The sequence below is a fragment of the Orycteropus afer genome, unplaced genomic scaffold (assembly GCF_000298275.1).
Source record: "Orycteropus afer afer isolate SDZICR_OR568_19922 unplaced genomic scaffold, OryAfe1.0 scaffold00152, whole genome shotgun sequence".
Lineage (NCBI taxonomy): Eukaryota > Metazoa > Chordata > Mammalia > Tubulidentata > Orycteropodidae > Orycteropus > Orycteropus afer.
In genome coordinates, this window is record NW_006921739.1 from 3,231,606 (window position 1) to 3,255,412 (window position 23,807).

The 23,807-nt window shown below is 37.7% G+C and overlaps 1 protein-coding gene across 1 annotated transcript in view; it reads right to left on the reverse strand.

Moving 5' to 3' along the window:
- The window catches only part of COL24A1 (collagen type XXIV alpha 1 chain), a 586,013-nt gene that overhangs the window by 529,062 nt on the left and 33,144 nt on the right, over positions 1-23,807 (reverse strand). The window contains exons 5-6 of the mRNA XM_007946195.1: positions 13,043-13,096; positions 9,194-9,247 (exon numbers count right to left, since the gene is read on the reverse strand). Of these exons, the coding sequence (XP_007944386.1) occupies positions 9,194-9,247; positions 13,043-13,096 (108 nt within the window). The remainder of the gene's footprint in view (positions 1-9,193; positions 9,248-13,042; positions 13,097-23,807) is intronic.

Genomic DNA, 23,807 nt, shown 5'->3' on the forward strand with positions numbered 1-23,807 from the left:
TTCAACTTGAAGTTAAAGACAATTAAAACAAGTCCAAGAGAGCCAAAATATGATCTTGAATATATCCCTCCTGAATTTATAGATCATATAAAGAATAGATTTGATGCATTGAACACCAACAACCAAAAGACAGAAGAATTGTGGGAGGATATCAAGAACATTATCCATGAAGAAAGCAAGAAGGCAATAAAAAGATGAGAAAAGAAGAGAAGACCAAAATGGATGACAGAAGAGACTGAAACTTGCCCTTGGGCAGAGAGTAGCTAAAGCCAATGGAAGAAAAGACAAGATAAAGGAGCTGAACAGAAGATTTCAAAGAGTAGCTCAAGAAGACAAAACCAATTACTATAATGAAATGTGCAAAAACCTGGAATTTGAAAACCAAAAGGGAAGAACATGCTCAGCATTTCTCAAGCTGAAAGAATTGAGGAAAAAATTTAAGCCTCGAGTTGAAATATTGAGAGATTCTTTTTTTTTTTTTCAGGGTAAAAATAAAAATATTTATTTAATCATAAGGATTTGTGGTTTGTACAATGCCAACATATGGAAACATACATTAATTAACTTCCTTTCTTCTTTTCTCTTGTGTTATATCCACATACCTTCTTCCTCTTACATTCTTAGTAGTTTTTTGGGAAATAAAAACAGCTAGATGGAGGGAGCCAAGTAGCATCGTACTCCTAACTCAGAATTTAACTAAGCCTCGGAACACAGATATATAACCACTTTCTAAGATTAATGTTAAGAGAGCCCTTATTTTGCAATGGTTAAGCGCTCATGTGCTAACTAAAGAGTCAGGGCTTTGAACCCACCATCCATGCCATGGGAGAAATATGCAGCAGTCTACTTCAGAAGATTATGGTCTTGAAACCTATGGGACAATAATTTTATTTTGTCCTATAGGGTTGATTTAAGTCAGAATCAAATCGATAGCAACAGCTTTGTTTTGGTTTTGATAAGATTAATATTGCTTGTAAATATAGGCTTTGGAACTCTGAAAACTGAGTTTTTGTGCTCTGTAAAGAGTGATCTAAAAAAGTAATCAAGCCTCCACTCGGGGCCGATCTTGAACCCAGGCATCTGCAGAGCCTGCTGCTACAACTCTGCCATTGACTTCGTATGGTCTCAACTGTTCCCTATTTAATGTCTGTTGCTTAATCCTCAGAGATGCTGTCCTAATTTATCTCCAAAATAGAAATACACAGGGAACCAAGTCAAACACATTGCTGTAAAAGCAAAAACTAGACAAACCTAATTTCTATCATCCTCATCAAATACAAAATTTCCTCCTAAAGCCTATAGTTGAATGTGATTTAGAGGAAGTTCCAAACAGTTTCTGCACCAAACATTCCTTTTAAGTTAGCGTTGAGACCCAGGATCCTCATTCATAGAGAAATGATAGCATAAATGCCATTATTAAATAAAAATGAAAATGTCCAGAATAGTTCACATTTAACAGTTCACTCATAGATAGTAAAGTCAAAAAGTAAGCCACCCCTGTTTTTCAATTTTAAGACATATTTTTGTATTTTGGCATTTCTAAAATCAAGATTAATCTTAAAACTAATATGCGTATTTAGTGTTGATGTTATTCCTGAAAAAGTGTTAAAACGAAGGTAATTATTACCTTCAATGGTCTCAAATCTTAAAATCAAAGAAATATGATATTCTAACTCTGATTACTAGTAAAATATGCTCCATTTAATATCCTTGAACAAATACCTTTTACATTAGTGCAAATATTTCTGTAGAACAGAATTTTAGAAATAAAATTATTGAATGTAAAAGAATACCTATTTTTAAAATGACTTCCAAATGGCTGTGAAAATTTATATCCTAAACCAAGTATAAGTAACTATTCCATCCACACCCTCATCAACACTGAACTATGAAGCTTTGCTTTTTTTTTTTTGCTAGTTACACAAGCAAATAAATGGTATCTCTTTTTAATGCAGTTTTCTTCAAATTTTTCTCCAGATTTAGTGTATTTTTAGTTTATTATTTTGAGATCTCTAAAATGGAATGAACTGGATTAATACTATCAAACACCTACTCACATCTAAATATATGATTTCAATATAGGTTTGATACAATGATAAAATTAAGAAAAATCATAAAAATCATACCTACTATTTGAAACACAACTACTCATTCATTTATTGATGATCTACACCAAGATTCCATAGAGATGTTGTTGTTGTTGTTATGTGCCGTCGAGTCAGCCCTGACTCATAGCGACCCCTCCTTGGGTTTCCGAGGCAGTATCACTACGGAAGTAGGATTGGGAGCTCTGGTAGCATAGTGGCTAAGGCACTTGACTGCTAACCAGAAGGCTGGCGGTTCAAACCCACCAGCCACTCCTCGGAAGGAAGGTTGGGCAATCCTACTTCCGTAGTGATACTGCCTCGGAAACCCAAGGAGGGGTCGCTATGAGTCGGGGCCGACTCGACGGCAAATAACAACAACAACAACAACACCAAGATTTTCAATTTCTATTATCATCAAATGTAGCACAAAGTATATTCCAAAAAACATAAGCTAAATGGCTGGAAACTAAAAAAATAAAAATCAAAGCTACTGTTATATTTATAATATGTGAAAATAAATCAAATTTCTAATAATGTTAAATGAAGTATTATCCTTTTGAAGTAAGTTCAGTACTGACTTTACTGTTGGAAACACACAATGCTTTTAAAATGATAGTACAAAGCATAAGAGTATCTTGTTGTTGTTGTTGTTGTTATGTGTCATCGAGTTGGCCCTGACTCATAGCGACCCCTCCTTGGGTTTCCGAGGCAGTATCACTATGGAAGTAGGATTGCCCAACCTTCCTTCTGAGGATAATATGCCCTTTAGGCATATATGTTTTTTAAAAAATTATTTCCTTCTAGGAATAATTAAGAGGCATATTTACCCTCAATCATTCTTGCCTTAGGATGGCTATCCCATTTAAGGACTATTTCATTGATTCTTGTTGGCCTTGGCATGCGTTAAGGTGTGAGCTTTCAGGTTATTTGACTGAATAAACTTCCTATTGCAAGCCTTGAAAGGGGCATAAGAAACTTTTCTCCCCAGTGTGGATACGTACATGCGTACGTAAATTGAAGCCCAGGGAAAAGCACTTTCCCCAGCCTTCAAAAGTGCACTGGAAGGGCTTCTCTCCAGTGTGAACCAGAAAATGTCATTTTAGTTTTGAGCTCTCAGTGAAAGTTTTCCCACATTCTGCACACTCATGGTCTCGGGGACCATGAACTAGGAGATGCTTTCTCAAGGAGACTTGACCCCTCAACTTTCTTGTATATCCAGTTTCTGGACAAGTGATTATTTCTGGGCCATCATATTCTTTACTTTTTCTTGGCTTCTTTTTGGCAAATTCTGCCAGCTGTTTAAGATCTGATAAATCAACACCAGGTATTCCTCCAGGAGGAAGCTTCTTGCCTGTCATGTACTCAGAATACTCAAGTGAACTGTCCCTTGCAATCTCTTGAGAGTGCTTCTGTTTTGCCCTTTTTTTCTTGTATTCCAAAGAACATCCAAGAAGTGAATTGTCTTCAAAAACCTGTTGAGCACGCTCTGGTTCTGACTCTTCTTTCAGGTATTCCGAGGACTTAAGTAAACCCTCTTTCAAGATGGGTTCAGAAAACTCACTTCTTATTATACATTCTAAGTAACAGTCAGGGAAGCTCTCCTCTTCAACAACCTGCAGGCTAGTCTCATAGTATACATCTTCATCATGTAAGGCCCATGTTGGGTCACCAGGTTCTTTTTCTGCCCGTGGTGCTTGGCTTGACTTGACTTGGTTTGGCTTAGTCCCTGTGAGGGCCTTTCCACCCAGGCCTTTCTGGCAACTTTTTCTTGGACTTTTCTTCAGCTGGTCTATGTCATTCTATCTGTTTCCTCCTTGAAGGCTTGCACCAGGATCTATCAATCACTTCTAGTTAGTGGTGATCTGAGTAAGTGGTCTTCAGCTAGCACCTGCTGTACTCAAAAGGTCTATGAGTGAAAGTCTCTTCTGAGTTGTTCACCATCTACTCCAGCACATAGAACATTTGACTGCTACCACAAGGAGATCTGGTATCTCCTACCAGTATTGAGAGATTCTATGGACAAAATACTGAATGATGCAGGAAACATCAAGAGAAGATGGCAGGAATACACAGAATCACTGTACCAAAAAGAATTGGTCAATCTTCATCCATTTCAGAAAGTGGCATACATGGTTTAAAATCAGGAAGGGAGTGCATCAGGGTTGTATCCTTTCCCCATACTTATTCAATCTATATGCAGAGCAAATAATCCAAGAAGCTGGACTATATGAAGAAAAATGTGGCATCAGGATTGGAGGAAGAATCATTAACAACCTGAGATACACAGACGATACAACTTTGCTTGCTGAAAGTGAGGATGACTTGAGGCACTTACTGATTAAGGTTGAAGAATACGGTCTGCAGTATGGATTACTTCTCAATACAAAGAAAACAAAAATCTTCACAACTGGACCAATGAGCAGCATCACAATAAATGGAGAGAAGATTGAGCTTGTCAAATAATTCATGTTGCTTGGTTCTGCAATTGATGTCAATGGAAGCAGCAGTCAGGACATTAGACAACATGTAGCACTGGGAAAGTCAACCACGAAGGAACTGTTTCAAGTGCTGAGGAACAAGGATGTCTCCTTGAGGACTAAGGTGCGCCTGATACAAGCCATGATATTTCCAATTGCCTCATATGCACATGAGAGCTGGACAATGAATAAGGAAGACCGAAGAAGAGTTGATGATTTTGAGTTGTGGTGCTGGTGAAGAATGCTGAAAGTACCATGGACTGCTAAAAGAACTAACAGATCTGTCCTGGAGGAAGTGCACCCAAAATGCTCCTTGGAAGTGAGAATGCCCAGACTCATCTCACCTATTTTGGTCATGTTGTCAGAAGGGACCATTCCCTGGAGAAGGATGTCATGCTTGGTAGAGTGGAGGGTAGATGAAAGAAAGGGAGGCCTTCAACGAGATGGATTGACATGGTGGCTGCGATGATGAGCTCAAGTATAGCAGGGATTGTGGAGCTGGCACAGGATTGGGCAGTGTTTCGTTCTGCTGTGCATGGGGTCGCTATGAGTCAGAAATGACTCAATGGCACCTAACAACAACAACAACTCTCTGCTCAAGGCTGTTTCAGAGTATCTTCTGACATTCATTCTGGTCTTTTCTTCCTTTCTTGTCTTTTTAATGACCTTTTGCTTTCTTCATTGATTATGTTCTTGATGTCACCCCACAATTCCTCTGGTTTTTGATCATTGGTGTTCAATGCATCAAATCCATTCTTCAAATGGTCTCTAAATTCAGGAGGGATATTATCAAGGTCATATTTTTGCTCTCATGGTCTTCTTTTAATTGTCTTCAACTTCAACTTGAACATGCATATGAGCAGTTGGTGGTCCACAATCAGCTCCTGGCCTTGTTTTGGCTGAAGATATTGAACTTCTCCATCGCCTCTTGCCACTTGTCAATCTAATTCCTGTGTATTCCATCTGGTGAAGTCCATGTGTGTACCTGTCACTTATGTTGTCACTTATGTTGTTGAAGCAGCTCTGGTGTTATAGTTCCTAAGACATTTGACTGCTAACCAGAATCCTGGTGGTTCAAACCCACTTCCACTTCTTGGAAGGAAGGTTGGGCAATCTACTTCTGTAGTGATACCACCTCAGAAACCCAAAGAAGGGTTGCTATGAGCTGGATCTGACACAATGGCAGTGAGTTTGGTTTGGTTTGGTATGTTGTTGAAAAAAGTACTTGCAATGAATTATTCATTGGACTTGTGAAATTCTATTAAGTGATCTCCAGCATTATTTCTATCACTAAGGCCATATTTTCCAACTACCGGTAACTCTTCTTTGTTTCCAACTTTTGCATTCCAGTCACCAGTGATAATTAACACATCTTTCTTGCAAGTTTGGTCAATTTCAGACTGCAAAAGTTGGTAGAAATCTTCAATTTTCTCATCTTTGGCTGGTGGTTGATGCATAGATTCGAATAATAGTAGTATTAACTGGTCTGCCTTGTAGGTACATGGATATTTTCTTATCACTGACAGCACTGTACTTCAGGACAGATATTGAAACATTTTTTGTGATGATGTATGCTATACCATTCCTCTTCAATTTGTCATTCCTGACATAGTAGATTATATGGTTATTTGACTCAAAATGGTGAAAATCAGTCCATTTCAGCTCATTAATCCCTAGGATATTGATCTTTATGCATTCTATTTCATTTTTGAAAAGTTCCAATTTTCCTAGATTCATACTTCATACATTCCATGTTCCAATTTTTAATGGATGTTTTCATCTGTTTCTACTCATTTGGAGTCATGCCACATCACCCAGTGGAAGGCCTGAAAGCTTGAGTCTATCTGTATCATTAAGGTTGCCTCTACTCTGAGGACTCAGCTCTTCCCCTGTCAAATTTTAAGTATCTTCCAACCTGATGAGCTCATCTTCCAGCACTATATTGGACAATGTTTCAGGGCTATTCATAAAGTTTTCCAATAATATATCAGACAGTGTTTTACTGCAATTCATAAGGTTTTCACAGGTCAATTGTTTGAGAAGTAGATGGCCTCTTCCTTCTTCCAAGTCTGTCTTAGCTCAGAAGCTCCACTGAACATGTCCACCATGGGTAACTCTTCTGGCATTTTGCAACACTGGTGTCACAGCCTCCAGCCTCAAAGCAACATGTAAACCATCACAGGACAAAAAAATGACAGACAAGTTTGTCACCCTTAGTTGTTCTAACCCATCTGTGCCTGCCTACCTCAGGTCCCAGCCTTAAAATAGAGCTGCCCCGAAGCAAAAAAGCAGCCCCTAAGCCCAGTGCCCACCTTCCTTGGGCCAAGCCTTAAAATGGAGCCACCTCCATGCAAAAATAATGAATAAGGAAGACCGAAGAAGAGTTGATGCTTTTGAGATGTGGTGCTGGCAAAGAATGCTGAAAGTACCATGGACTGCTAAAAAGAACTAACAGATCTGTCCTGGAGGAAGTGCACCCAAAATGTTCCTTGGAAGCAAGAATGACCAGACCTCATCTTACCTACTTTGGTTATGTTGTCAGAAGGGAACATTCCCTGGAGAAGGATGTCATGCTTGGTAATGTGGAGGGTCGATGAAAGAGGGAAATGCCTTCAATGAGATGGATTGACACCATAGCTAAGACAATGGGCTCACGTATAGCAAGGATCATGGAGCTGGTGCAGGATTGGGCAGTGTTTCGTTCTGCTGTGCATGGGGTTGTTATGCATCAGAAATGACTTGACGGCAGCTAACAACAACAACAACCAAGCAAAAAGCATCCCCCAAGCCCTGCACCCTCCTACTTTGGCCCCCAGCCTGGGAAAAAAAAAAAAAGGAATACTATGCAACACTAAAGAATAATGTAGAATCTGCAAAACACCACATAACATGGATGAACTTGGAGGACATTATGCTCAGTGAAATAAGTCATCACAGAAGGACAAATACTGTATTAGTTCATTATTATAATAAGTCAAGGAAAGGTTTATATATGGAAGGAAACTTTCTTTGTTGGTTACCATGGGTGGGAAGAGAGGGGAGGGAATACTGCAAAAATGAAAAAAAAAAAACAAAACAAAAAAAAAAACTTATGAATAGCAGCAAAACACTGATATAATGGACCAGGCAGTGTTTCGTTCTGTTGTACATAGGGTCACTATGAGTCACAACCAACTCAACGGCACATAACAACAACAACAACATCTAAGATAAAGACTAGTCTGAAGGCCAGAAGAATAACGTTGTGGTAATGGGAAGAAGAATAGTCTTACGAAATGGAAATCTTTTTCATCATTCTACATTTTGGCCCTTTAGCAGGAGTTACACAGGAAGGCAAAAGAGTTCAGGATCCTTTCCAAAACCAGATAAATAGCTAATGGCAAACATTTATTAAGGGCTTGCTGTTTGCCAGGAACCGTATTGCATGCATCATATGCATTTCCTCATCCCATCCTCTAACAACTTCCTATGAAGTGGTAGTATTACCTTCACATTTCATGAATGAGGCACCCGGGCTTAGAGAGGTTAAGCAGCCTGTACACCTCAAAAATGGTAGATGAAATTTGAACCAAATAACCAGAATCTGTATACAAATTCCAACCTAAATCTCCCATGAGTAAAAGGTATATAGCAAACACACTAAGACACCACACAGTTCATTATTATGTGTGTTCAGAAATCCAAATCCAGTCAAATACTGTCTTCTAATATTCTGGGGTCCTCAGTTCCTTAGAAAGGAGCTCTGGTGGCATAGTGGTTAAAGCAATTGGTTGATACACAGAAGTTTGGCAGTTTGAATCCATCAGCCACTACCTGGGAGAAAGATGAGGCAGCCTGCTTCTGTAAAGATTTACAGCCTTGGAAACCCCATGGGGCAGTTTGACACTGCCTATAGGATCTCTATGAGATGGACTGGACTCGATGGCAGTGAGTTTGAATTTCTTAGAAATAAATTATCCCTTATGCCCTGGAGAAAAATAGCAACTTGGTGTTTGGGGGGTGGGTAGCTGAATAGATAGGAAAAATTACACTTGTGTTACTCCAGGAGACTGGACCATGTGTTTTAAGAATTAACAGTAGTACTCTATTCCACATCAGGAAAAAGCTTGGTCTTATGTCTTCTACTGGCTATTCCCAATTCTCACTTCCATCCTACCCTCCATACCTTACATTCATATATATGTCATGGCAGAGGTTGTTATTTTCTAATAAAATAAGATACCCTTAAAAAATACAAGTTTATTACCTATAACCATGTGAACCTCATTTTGGCCGCACAGAAGTTAAAAAGTGCCTCCAGAATTTCAGAAATAGGTTATTGCCCTAACGTAAGCATAAAGGGAGAACTCTCCTCCTCAGTACTCTATCAGTGTCTTTAACTTCCTACTGACTGCACTTGAGTTTTAGGAACATCATTAAACTGAAGGGTCTTCCTTTAGTTTTCATAAGAAACTGCCTCTTGTGAATATCACTTTCATGAATTAGCACAACATCCTAATTTTCTTTTGCTGAGAAAAAGAATTAAAAACTCTAGCTTTGCCGCTCAACTTTACAATGAGATGATAGTCAATGAAGAGGTCCTAGAGTCATACAACATCCAATATATATCAAAGTAAAAACATAACTTACCTTTTCACCTTGCGTACCAGGGGGACCCATTAATCCAGAAAGGCCTTGATCCCCCTGTACACCAAACACAATAGGGTATTTAGTGTTATTAAAGAGAATTAAACACTAGAATTCCCCTGCTTCAAGACTGCATCTTGGAAGTCAAGCTTCTAGTGCATTCATTTCGATCTTCACAATGCATCTCAAGGCACCTCCTTTCTGAGATCTTTTAAGATCTTTTCTGAGGCTCTCAACCCTTATCTCTTAGCACAAAATACTTTACTGTACTTTCCCACTTCATGCCCTTGCTCCTTTTTCTCTTAATTATTTTTCATCAGGAATGTCCTTACTTTCACAATTCCTGTCAAAGAATATTTACTTTGTTTTGAAAACTTCAGTTTCCTTAAAAATTCTGCAAGCACTTTGTGAGGGCCTGGTCTGATTCCTTAGGAGCTCTAGTGAAGTACTGCCTAAGGCATTTGACTGCCAACCAGAAGGTGGGAGGTTCAAATCCACCAGGCACTCCTCCGAAGGAATATTGGACAATCCATCTCCGTGGAGATACCAAAACCAAAACCAAACCCACTGCCGTGGAGTCGGATCCAACTCATAGCAAGCCCGCCTTGGGTTTCTGAGGCAATATCACTACTGAAGTAGATTGCCCAATCTTCCTTTCCAGGAGTGGCTGGTGGGTTTGAACTGCCAGCCTTCTGGTTAGCAGTCAAATGCCTTAGGTACTACTCCACTGCCTGGGAAACCTAGTGGGGGTCACTATGAGTCAGAATCGAGTCATGGCAGTGAGTTTGGTTTGGTTTGGTTTGGTTTGGTTTGTGACTCCGTTTCCTCCTGTGCTTCCTCCTGCTTCTGCCTTGATGAGGGTCTGTAAGCCTACCCTAAGGAAAGAGAGAATATACCCCTGAGGGGGAAGGTGTGTTTTTAGGCTGTGACCTTAGAAATGACAAAAGACACAGAGGCAGCTGTGTGACTGCACAAGAAAAAACATACATACTTCAGAAAAAGATGGGTGTACAGGTTGTTTTGAACCAGCTTACTAAAGGTGTACTTTTATTTTTAAAAAACCTCCCTTTACCTCTTTCCATTTCAATGGCTTTATTGCGTTGTTAAAGAAATGTATTGTGTTTGGGGGGAAAAAAAAACTATTTATACAGAAAAGATTATTCAATAATACCTAAATAAACTCTTTGGTAAATGTTTTTGTTCTGTTTATCTTTTACTATATTACCTACTTTAATTGGTCATCAAATTAAATATTCAGAAGAGAAAGGGATATTTCTGATGATTCATTAACTATGGATTGCTTTCCCGTTTGTTCTAATACTCATTTTAATAGTTCTTTTAAAAATTTTATTAGGATGGTTTTCATTTGCTATGGGATAACCAGTTTATGCTTATTATTATAATTATCATCATCACCATCATCATCATCATAGTGGCACTCTATGGAAGAGAAGTTCTAGCTATCTGCTCCCTTAAAGATCACAGCCTAGGAAATCCTACAGGGAAGTTCTACTCTGTCATGTAGGATCGGAACTGACTGCACAGCACACAACAATTACTCTGATAAAGGGAGAAGGAAACTGGAGGCTGGAGGCTGGTCTCCTTCCACTAGCTACAATCATGGGTGAATCACTTAATTTCTCTTCACAGTTCCTCTATAAAATGAGAACTATTATTAATAATAATAACACCCCACTTGTCTTATAGAAGAAGTAAATTACCACCATTTAAAAGTTGTATATCTATGCCATTGAAGGCCCAAAAAGGCTTATACGTTTTATATGTGCTATGGTAAACCAAAAACTAAACCCACTTCCATCAAGTCAATTCTAACTCATATGCCCTATGGTAGATGTTACTTTATGAATGTTACATAGGGGAGGGCTAGTCTATGCATTTCTTTTATTGTTGCATCATTGACTGTACGTTACTGGTAAAATAGGCTAAGTAATTAAAGTAAAGTTTCTTCCAATACTCCTCCATTCCCACCAAGTTAATGCTGGTATTTTATTTGAATGCCAGTTTTATTTGTATTCACATTATATGTGTATAATTCGTCTCTTATTTCCTCACTTTAAATTTGAACTCATTAGATGTATTAAATCTTAGAGATTGTTTTTAAATTTTATCATTTTAGAAATACAATTTGCAATTTTAGAAGTTAGATTTCATCTAAAACTCATTGGCAACATGTTATTAAATTCTGTATATTTCTATGTTTCTCCTATATGGTATTAACCACAATTAAGTAACTCTGGTGGCACAGTAGGAGCTCTGGTGATGTAGTCCTAAGGCATTTGACAGCTAACCTAGAAGGCTGGCGGCTCAAATCCAGCAGCCACTCCTCAGAAGGAAGGTTGGGCAATCTATTTCCATAGTGATACTCCCTCAGAAACCCAAGGAGCGGTTGCTATGAGTTGGATCTGACTTGATGGCAGTGGGTTTGGTTTTTTGGTTTTGGTGGCATAATAGACAAGGCATTTGGTTGCTAAACAGAAGGTCAGTGGTTCAAACCTACTAGCTGCTCTGTGGGAGGAAAATGGGGTGTGTGAATAATTAAAAAAAAAATGGATATACTTCCAAACATTAGCTCCCATACTGAACCACCATGTAGTTTGTACAGAGAAGACACAGGGGAAGATACAACTAAGTATTTGATATAAATGTGAATGTCTAATTCGGGGTTTTATTTCAAGTAGTGACCAGGACAGAGTGGGCCTCTAATTTCTAAATTTTAAGTATGGAATCAAATGTCTTATATTTACAAAGAGAGCATTTATGTTTCCTTCTTAGATTGCAGGATTTTTTTTTCCCTGCAATAATGAAAGGATTAATCAAAATACTGTGTTTATAGAAATAAATTTCTGTTCTCTTTCTAAATTATTTAAATTCAGTCTACTCAATCCCACGATAGCAATAAAATTCCTAATATTTTATATAAAGACATTTTTGATGATTTGTTAGTACAATAATCTGTAGAGTTCATTAATTTTATGTCACATTTTTTTAGTTTACAAGAGTTATATAAGCCAATTAAAAGTTCAGATTTTAACACAAGAACCATCAAAAATTGTTCAGGAATTTTTAAAAGTTTGTGAATGTATACCACATAAACAAAAACATCCTATAATTATATCACATTCATCCAGAACTTAACAAAGTTTACCAGATGTTTTTCTAAAGTCTTTCCATTTATATTCATCCTCACTAGAAAATAGCACCCTACTTCCAGTAAAGATTTGTTTCTATCTTTAAGACATTAGTTCATTTTTACCTAAGTATATGTATGTGTGCTTGAAAACATTATTATAAAATGAAGAGCATACTAGACCAGAAGTCAGAAGACCTGAATTTAGTATTAACTCTGTCACTTACTATCAATTATATGACCTCTCATTTAGATATCTTCCAATTCTGTTTTCTCAGTTGGCAACAAGATAATGATGGTTCTCTCACAGATAGTTGTGGTGGGACTTAAGGAAGACTAAATTCATGGAACCACCTTAAAAAGGTATAAAATGGCATAGGAGTTTATTATTGTGTGTGTGTGTATGAACAGCAAAATCTTTGTGAATGGGGACATCTTATTCTAATTTCTTTTACCTCAACCACCTCTAATTGGCAGGCTGCAATAGACACTCGGCACGAGTAGTTACTGTAAGGATATAAACTACCAAGTTAACCCAATGATATAATTTGTTTAATTCTTTAAATATTTCTTATTTCCTTAAAATCTAATAGTCTTCTAATATCTTCTCTAATGTCAATTCAAATGTAGATTAAAAATATAAAAATAACTAAAAATATTTTATATATATTACCATGATTTTGTTTTATGGACAGATAAATTACCTTTTCTCCAGAATTAGCTTGACCTGGGGATAATCCTGGATCTCCTTTAAGGCCCTAGATAAAAGTTATAAAACACTTGGTGAAACATAAATTATATGCACTGTATCACATATCTTCAGTTATAAGGATCATCCGATGCCATATATATTATGTGGTATTAAACCAAAAAACCAAACTCACTGCCCTCAAGTCACTTCTGACTAACAGCAACCCCCTTTGGGTTTCCAAGGTGGTAAATCCTTAGGGAAGTAGATTGCGCAGTCTTCCTTCTGTGAAATGGCTGATGGGTTGAACCACCAGACTTCTGGTTAGCAGTCAAATGCCTTAGGTACTACACCACCAGAGCTCCTTTTATATGGTATTAGATAAAATTATTTTAAAAGGAGATTAGCATGAATTATTTATTTTTTCATTTATCTTATTTCTTAGCCTTCTTTTTAAATGCTGAGAAGATTCTGAAAAAATTCCTATACATAGTTGATTTTTTGCAATACAATATAGTTATACTACTACTTAAACTCCTCAGAAGGAAGGTTGGGCAATCTACTTCCATAGCGATACCGCCTTGGAAACCCAAGGAGGGGTTGCTATGAGTCAAGTCCAACTCAATGGCACATAACAACCACTACTTAAACATTTATTTGGGGGACCTAGAGAAAGGCTCTATTATCTATTTAATTTTTGTAACATAAAGACTTGTTATTTCTATTTTAGCATAAGTTTGGTTACTTTTAGTAAAAGAAACCTGCTTATAATAATTCTTAAAATATTAAGATACAATTCTAAGTTTATATATTTTCTAAAATATTACAATGAGCATTACCTTTATAATAAAGGAAAGAGATACCTCTAATTGCCAAAATTCTTTCTATTCTATTCTAAAAAGAGATACTTTTTATAGCCTGACATCTTTATCTTTTATTTTTCAAAAGAACTATGACACTAGGTTTCAATTAAGTATTTTGAACAATATAGAAATTTTCTTTTTACACATACTACCAAAGTATCTATTCTTCAAATTTTTCTCACACTTCACACAAGATAGGGTTCACAACTGAGATTCTATAAAATTAAAGTTCTGATTTCAGTATCATTCTCAATTAAAAATAAATAAATCTCTATTCCTAGATAGTTCTAAACACTATTTTCACTGTATATGAAATGGGGAAATTGTCTTTCTTGTCATCATCACTTCTTTCACATATTCAGGGATACTTTTATTACCACTCAAAATGACCAATGAAAGAAGGGAGACAAAAAAAAAAAATCCTGTATGGTTCCCAGTGAGTCATTTCCTTTTACAAATTAGAAATGAGTTGTCATTGATTTAAAGTTGTACTTTCTATGTTGTTATTTGGTATTAGTTGCCATCTTGTCAATTTGCATTAGAGAATTTTGTAAAAGTTGTTTTGCAGATTGACCTCTTTCCTTCCACAGCTATCACCATTTCTACCACCAAGGCTATAATTTTAGATCATTGCTTACAAGATTATGGAACCTCAGAAATAACTCTGGTGATATTTCATAATAGAGAATTCAACTCTTCATAAAAACAAATAAATGAAATAATAAGTAATATTCTTAGAAGTTACAAGATGCATTAGAGAGGTAGGGCATACTTCTTTGCACTAAAGAATGCTCAAAACCTTTTATTCACTTTCTCCCTCATTTTGTATCAACTCTGTGACTTCCAACATACTCTTAGTCTTACTTTGATTGCCTTTTCAAATCAAAACTTTAGAATAAAATGGAATATTAAGTAATTAATTAGTCAAAATTGCCTGTGACCCTTAATTCTAACTTCTGTATACTTATATATGTCTTTTGTTAAAGGAACTATACATCTTTTTGAGTATGAGTAAGAGGCAAAGAAAGTTGCCTACACTGTTATTTAAAGGATTCCTAAAGTCTTGCCTATCCTACTAATCTGCTACAGAGTCTGAAATCTTCAGAATAACTCTTTTAAGCCATTATTGGAATTCGAGAGGGCCATCAGCTTGGGGAGAGAAATTTTCTAAGGTACAATTCTGTTCTAGTTACCTAGTGCTGCTCTGACAGAAATATACCACAAATGGGATAGCCTTGACAAACAGGAATTTATTTTTACAATTTGGAGGCTTTATGTCCAAATTCAAAGTGCCAGGCTCTAGGGGCTAGGTGAAAGCTCCTCAACCTTGGAGTCCAGCTCACCCTACTACTCCTGGCCCACTGGAGCTAGGGCGTTTCTTCACTCAGACAGCTGCTGGCTGCTATGGCTGGCACCCAGGGTTGACAAGTAAAAAGACACAGTACCGATATTACCAAACCATACGGCAGGCCATTAATTTAAGTCCATTGACAGTCCCAAGGTCGGCAGATCATGGCAGGCTGTTGAACAACAGCAGGGCTACATGCAGGGTCCAAGCATGCCATAAACTAGAGACCATTCCCAAAGCTGCTTCTTATATATGGGAAGCAGACCACACACCCAAAGCAGCTACTAAGCTGCTTGTGGTAGATTCCACCATGGAGCTGATTAGCAATCTCATCATAGGGAATAACTATAGCCAGCTGCCCAGCCAAGATGACACACAAACATAACCACCACATATACCAATTGACAGGACAGATTTATCAGATTAAATTTAGCCTGATGCAGTGAAAAGAGCATTGAGATTTGGAGAAAGAAAGCAATTCATTTAATCTGTCTGAATTTGAGATTCCTTCTCTGTGAAATGGACACAATAATAAAAGATCACAACATTTAGGATCAAATTCTCTACAGATTATAAAGATGTTAGTAGTATTGTTTTTGTGTTGTTGTTGTTATGTGCCATCGAGTCGGACCCGACTCATAACAACCCCTCCTTGGGTTTCCGAGGTGGTATCACTATGGAAGTTGATTGCCCCATCTTCCTTCTGAGGAGTGGCTGGTGGGTGTGAACCGCCAGCCTTCTGGTTAGCAGTCAAGTGCCTTAGTCACTATGCTACCAGAGCTCGCGATCAAGAGGTAGAACCACTTAAGTAATTGTGAGGAGGTGGTCTTTGAGACAAGCCTGGCAACCATATTTTCTCCATGCTCCATCCTTCATGGTAGCATTTCTGAGTTTCTGGAACAAACCACCACCATCACCACTGCCACCACAACTGCCAACACACACACAAAGCCTAATGTTTTGTCTAAATGTCACCCGAGTAAAGAGATACAGTCCTGTGTTAGGTGTCAAGATGTCTGAACACCTTCTCCTAGGGTGTTCTGGTGGGAAAGATCTCCATGTAATGGAACACGTAAGCTGGGGACATAAAATGGCTGGAGGAGGGATTTTTCTCCATCTTCTTGGCAATGATGCTGGTGGGAGGGACGCATGTAACATAAGCTTGGCCAGGGGGACACCAGAAGAAGGTAGGCTCCCATCGTGTCCCTCACTCAATGCCAGGTGGAGGGCGTATGTGGAAGAGTTCTACATATCCATTGGGGAAGCTTCCAGAAGCCGGGGTTGACTGCCTTGTCATGTGACTTTTCCATTCAGTCCCTTATCCATGATACTAAGTGAAGTATGTGTGGGAGAGTCATCATCTCTGCCCAGACAGTTTTTGAGACAGTGGGGAACTTCTCACCGTGGAATTTTTCACGCCATATGCTGTTTGCTTCTTTGTGTAAGTAATGAAAGCTGCTTTCCATGTGTAATATGTGTTTAGGCTCTGATTACAAGGAAATGATAGAAATGAAGCAATCCATATTAGTTATTAATTGCCTTTTTTTAATGGCCTTCTGGCTATTTAGAGATTGGAAATTATATGTGAGTATATCACAGATCCTACAATATGATATCTCTTAGTAATCTTGACTTTGGCGTTACTAATAACAATAACCACCATAATTGGGAGCTCTGGTAGCATAGTGGCTACGGCACTTGATGGCTAACCAGAAGGCTGGTGGTTCAAATCCACCAGCCACTCTTCAGAAGGAAGATAGGGCAATCTACTTCCATAGTGATACTGCCTCGGAAACCCAAGAAGGGGTCGCTATGAGTCAGGTCCGCCTCGACGGCAAACAACAACAACAACAACAAAACCATAAGCTCAGTTTTAAATGTAACACTCTCTAACCAACATTATAATCATTTCCTTGCATACATAAATTACTCTACTGCACCTTTCTCTTTATTTTATAAGCTCACCTGGCAATTTATAAATTTAAACTCTCCGCCTACTCTTACTAACCCCCTAGCACCAGGATGTGACTAAGAAAACAATCACGTTGATGGATCTCATTTTAAACTCATAACTTCTAACACTGATTGGTCCTATGACGTATCTAACAATTGCTTTATGAAATTTACTTCCCATTTTCATAAATTATTATTTCATAATTTCTCTTTCTTCATTCTCAGATGATGATCTTGCTTTCAATTTTTACAAGTTTTACCTAAATCTATTCTAAAATAGCTGTCTTCACTCATTAAAAGACCAACTCCATCATTCTCTCTTACTAGGACATCATTGGTGCACTGTTTTTCCTACATTATTTTTATTTTTACTTCTCTCCAGAATAATTCCCATCATCAAGTAAACAACTTCCCTTGAGTTCACATTCTCCTTCTCTTTCTACTATTCTATTCCTTTCACAGAAAGTCTTAGAAAGTTGTCTGTATTAGAATACTTCCTTTTCTTCCATTATCTTAACCCACTCTAATCAGGCTTTTGTTCTTACCACTATCACTCCTCACTGGTTATTCATTCTTAGTTTCCTTTTCTCATTCTTCTTTTTCTTCCTAATCTATTAAACTTTGGAATGCTCCAACACTAAGTCCTTGGACACTTCTCTATCTCCATTCATCCCTAAATGATATCATCAGATCCACAATCTTAAATTTCATTATGTACACTGATAACTCAAATGTATATTTCTAGCTATAGCATCTCTTTGAAAATTTAGCTCTATATATCTTTTTATGGGAGCTCTGGTAGCGTAGTGCCTAAGGCACTTGACTACTAACCAGAAGACTGGCAGTTCAAACCCACCAGCCACTCCTTGGAAGCAAGATAGGGCAATCTACTTCCATAGTGATACTGCCTCGGAAACCCAAAGAGGGGTCGCTATGGGTCGGGTCCAACTCGACAGCACATAACAACAACAACAATATCTTTTTATATCTCCATGTGTATATCAAGTCATCTCAAATTGAGTTTGTCCAAAAAACGAAGTCTTGGGAGTTCTGGTTCCAATAGCGGAACAGCAGAACGTGTTAGAATAATCCTCCCTCAAATAGCAATCATAACATCAGGAAAAAAATATATGCAAAACAGCTATATGAATACATAGGAAAGCAACCAAAGTAGGACACGCCAGAGAGGATTCAACCTTTGAACCAACAGAAGCTGATTTGGCATTACGCACATTTATACAGTTCCTCTTTCTTCCCAAGTCTGCATGGAAGAGATAGAATTCAAACAGAAAACCATTGACCTTTTTGCTAAAGGTTTCAGAGGATAGAATGCAGGACTACCAAAATGCTAAAATGGAAATTAAGGAAGAAAATCCTAGAAAGAAGAAAGCTGCCACCAAAATCTGGATATAAACTCTCTTCAATCTTTGGCTGATTCTGTCATGTGCTTGCTTGAAGAAAATTGCAAAGAGCTCAGCAGAAGGCAAAAACTGGAAGAACTGAGGACAAATTTAGCTGCTGCCTTCCACAGGGCAAATAATTTGAGGGATGAGCCACAATAATTAAAAGCAATGTAGTAAATGCCTTGGTAAACACCTTTCCACCAAATTCAGGAAGAGCTGTAACTTAGAAGTAAATGCTATGTCGTTGGACTAATGAATTCCCAGTAAAAACAAGAGCAAAACTGAAACAAACCTAAAAATAATATATAAAACCAAACTTGTAGAAATTTAAGGTGATGAGCCAGTTATTTAACTGCCTATGAAACCAAAAACAACAGTCTTCAAAGGGCTTCAAAGGAAGATAACAGAATCTGAAGTGTATTCAAAATATCCACTTTATTTAATATTTAACTTTATTTAATATTTAACATTTTACAGAGAGTTTTCAAGGACTAGAAACCAGTTTCACTCTTAATGGAGTTTATATATTATTATCAGTATCCACAGGATAATCTGGAACCTTGGGATAGACCTGTTTTGTTTTGTTTTTTCATTATTAAATACTTTCAGAAAGCGTTTAGATTAGGTTAGGTCATAGCACTCCCACTCTTACTCTTGAAGTTGGAGTTTGATAAGAGAATCCTCACTATGTGGAATGAGACAACCTGGTGTAAAGGAAAGAGTAAAGCAGATTCCACTTTGATTCCAACTCTGCCAATTACAAGCTTTACCTTGGGTAATTACTTTTCTCTCTGACTTTGTTTACTATTATGCAAAGCAGAAAGTAATAAAACTTATCCTCATAGTACTCTTAATTGAGATGAAACTGGATGAGATGCCAAACAACACAAGTAATTGGCACATATTAGATGCTTAATAAGTTAGTTCTTTTTCCCTTATGATGTCAGTGCCTCATTACTAGTAAGTCAGCTCATTCAGTCAGTTTAGTGTTTATTGAGTACATGTTTATTTATTATTATTTAGAGTTTATTGAGCACATGTTGGGCACTGGGCTAGGAACAAATGCAAAGATGAATAAATGCAGCCCGTGCACTCAAATAACTAACATTCTACGGAGGAATACAAACATATAAGTGATCATTTATTTTGCCTGAACAGAGTTGACTACTACTTATTTGTTCTTTGTGAGAAATATTTATTTCATTTGAAAAGTGTAACAGAAAATAAAAGGGATTCATATTTGTGTCAATCTAGAATGTTTTAGCAAAGTGTCTTCATAAATGGAAAATATTTCTGTGCTTCTTGTTGTTGTTATGTGCCCTCAAGTCGGACCCAAATCATAGTGACCCTTCCTTGGGTTTCCAAGGCAGATCACTACGGAAGTAAATTGCCCATCTTCCTTCCGAGGAGTGGCTGGTGGGTTTGAACTACCAGCCTTCTGGTTAGCAGTCAAGTGCCTTAGGCACTACGCTACCCTTAAAGTATTTTTCATCTTAAAAGAATACCATGCACTGAAGCTTCAATTTTAATGACTATATCAATCAGAATAATTACACACTAAACAATATTAGCCAATGTTGCCTCAAGATTCTGTGATAACTTCCACTCAAAATCTAAGTCAAGTAAAAGATAGTAGAATTGAAAACTAATAAGAAGTCCTAATTTATGAACAATAATATTCTGTGGTAGGAAAATAATAGAAAATATGCAAAATTGTTTGCTGTTGTTGTTAGGTGCCATTAAGTTGGTTTTGGACTCACAGCAACCCTATGTACAGCAGAATGAAACACTGCCTCATCCAGAACCATGCTCATAATCATGGCTGTGTTTGAGCTCACTATGGCAGCCACGGCTTTCCTCTTTTTTTCACTGACCTTCTACTTCACCAAGCACAATGTCTTTCTCCAGGACCTGGTCTCTCCTGGTAACATGTCCAAAGTACATGAGATGAAGTCTTGCTGTCCTCGCTTCTAGGAAGCATTCTGGCTGTATTTCTTCTAAGACATATTTGTTTATTCTTCTGGCAGTGCATTGTATATTCAGTATAGTTCACCAACACCATAATTCAAATGCATCAATTCTTCTCTGGACTTTCATTATCCAGCTTCCATGTGCATATGAGGCAATTGCAAATACTATGGCTTGGGTCAGGCACATCTTAATCCTTAAAGTGATATCTTTGGTTTTTAATATTTTAAAGAGGTCTTTTGCAGCAAATTTGCCCAATGCACTATATTGTTTAGTTTCTTTCTTACATTTTTTCGTTTAATTTCTTAACTGCTTCTTCCATGAACACTGATTGTGGATCTAAGTAAAATGAAATCTTTGACAACTTCAATATTTCAAAAACTTCAATAGTTTATCATGATGTTGCATATTGTTCCAGCTGTGAAGGTTTTGCTTTTTTTATGTTGAGGTATAATCCATACTGAAGGCTGTAATCATCAATCTTCATCAGTAATGTTTCTTTACAAAATAGAACTTGAATATTCTCACAATCTGTAAAATATGTTTGCATGCCCTCATAGATGTTTAGAGTGAATGGTGCTAAAAATAAAATGCACGAGGTATGAAGAAATTGTAAAGTCTTATATGACTGACAGGATCAGATCTATGACTGCTAAGAGAGAAGAAGCATTTTTCAAAAACACTTATGCCGATCAAATAAAGTAAAGAACCGGTGTGGATCAGATACAAAATAAAATTTTCTAAAGGAATTACAGAGGACTTCAAGAGTAGTAACTGCTTATTTACTATGATTTGGGTGAAAGTTTACAGAGCAAATTCATTTTCCATGCAACAGTTCATACACATTTTGTTTCATGACATTGATTGCAATCCCCTAATGTAACAGCCCTCTTCCCATTCCCTCCCTGTAATTTCTTTTTCCCTGTGTCTTTCTTTCCTATGCATTCCTGCCCTCTAAGCTATCTCTCTGTGCATATACTGCCCTTCTGATCTCCCAGCGTTCATTGTTCTAAGGAGTGTACCTAGCTGGAGTAAATGTTCACATTATATGCCTACCCATATATGCCTGAAAGGTGACAAGAGGCCACAGTCTTGGGGGTTTCACCAGTCTCTATTGGAGCTTAGTTTTCCCTTTTTTTTTTTTTTGGTGATGAGTTTTATTCCACATTTTTTCTTCCATTCTATCCTGGATCTCCTATTTTAATCCCTTTCTGAATGGTTGACAGTGAGAGTCTGGCACCATCTAGTTTTTCTGGTCTCAGGATCTTGTAGGTTGAGGTTCGCATGATCCGCTAGTCCCTTGGACTGTTTCCATGGGTCTTTGGTTTTCTTCATTCCTCTTTATTCCAGATGAAGAGACACCAATTGTTGCATCTTAGATGCATCTTAGATGGCCTCTTCTACTCTTTTAAGGCCTCAGTCACTACTCATCAAATTAGGATGTAGAATAATGTTTTTGTGTAATATGTTATGCCAATTAAGCTTGATGTCCTCTGTAACCATGTTCCCAAGCCTGTGGGCCCAGAGACTCATTCCCTCAGGGTGTTTGGCTGTGGTTAAGAAGTTATCCTAACTTTGTCCCTTTCAAGCCAAAACCAAGCTCACTCCCATTGAGTAGATTCTAACCATAGCGACCCCCACTGGGATTCTGAGGGTGTAAATCTTTACAGAAGTATATCAACCTATCTTCCTTCCACAGAGCAGCTGATGGGTTTGAACCTCTGGCCTTCTGGTTAGCAGCCAAGTGCCTTATCCACCACACCACCAGCACTCCTTTGTTTGTCCTTTTAGCTCTATTATATATATGGACATTTTTATAGCATATACAAATACATATGTAGAAATATCATCTGCCACCCTTATATATGGTCTTGGGTATATTCCCTTTTGCCTAGACATACCTGACCATTTAGCCTGTCTACTTATGTATCCATCCATTGATTAATGCTTGTTATTACTCAGATGCAGTATTATGTATGTCAAAATGTTTATCTTTGTTGTCTGCACCTCTTGTGCACCTCTCTGTGTCTTCCTTTTACTTAATGTTATTGTGTTGGTCACTTGCTTTTGGTATATTGTCTTTCCCTTCACCCAACTCAACACTTGTCTCTTACCTATCTAGCAATTTTCCCTCCCTTCTCCTCCTATCACTGGTAACCAACAAAGAAAGTTTCCTCCATATGTAAACTTTTCCTTGACTTTTTTACCATAGTAGATTAATAAAATATTGTCCTTCTGTGATTGACATATTTCACTCACCATAATGTCCTCTAAATTCATCCACATTATGACATGTTTTGTGGATTCTACATTATTCCTAAGTGTTTCATAGTGTTCTATTGTGTGTATGTACTTAGTTTAGTTATCTGTTCTTCTGTTGATGGGCACTTAGGTTGTTTCCAACTTTTTGCTATTGTGAATAGTGCTGCAATGAACATGGGTGTGCAAATATCTATTAATGTCCTGGCTCTCACTTCTTTAGGATATTGTGGTAAAGTTACATGTCAGCTTGGCTGGGCCAGGTTTTAAGTGGCTGGGCAGCTGGATGTGGTTATTCTGTGATGAGACTGGTAATCAACTCCATGGTTGAGCATACTCTGAGCAGCTGAGTAGCTGCCTCAGGGATGTGGTCTACTTCTAGTATATAAGAAGATTCTTTGAGAAAGGTCTTTAGCTTTTGGCATATCTGGATCCTGCATTTGGCTGAGTCTTTGTCTCAATGGACTGCCAGGTTGTCTGTCAATCTTGGGACTGTTAATGGACTTGAACAAGTGGTCTGTCATGTTACTTAATCATCCTGGGCCTGTGTTACTTTACTTGTCAACCTTGGGTTTGTCAGCCTCAGCAGCCAGCAGCTGCCTGAGTTAAGAGAAGCCTCCAGCTTGTCAGGAGCAAGAGGACAACTGAAGCCTGAGGTCAAGGGGCCTTCACTCAGCCCATAGAACTGGCACTTTGAACTCAGACCTCTAGCCTCCTTAATTGTAAGAGAACAAATTCCTGTTTGTTCAAGCCATCCACCTGTGGTACTTTCTGTTAGAACAGCAGTAGAGAACCAAAACAGATATATACCTAGTAATAGGATTGCTAGATCAAATGGTATTTCTATTTCAAACTTTTAAAGGAATTGCCATACCCTTTTCCACAGTGATTGTATCATTTTATAGTCCCACCAGCAGTGTATAAGTCCTAATCTCTCCACATCCTCACCAAAATTTGTTATTTTCCATCTTGTTGAACTTTACTACT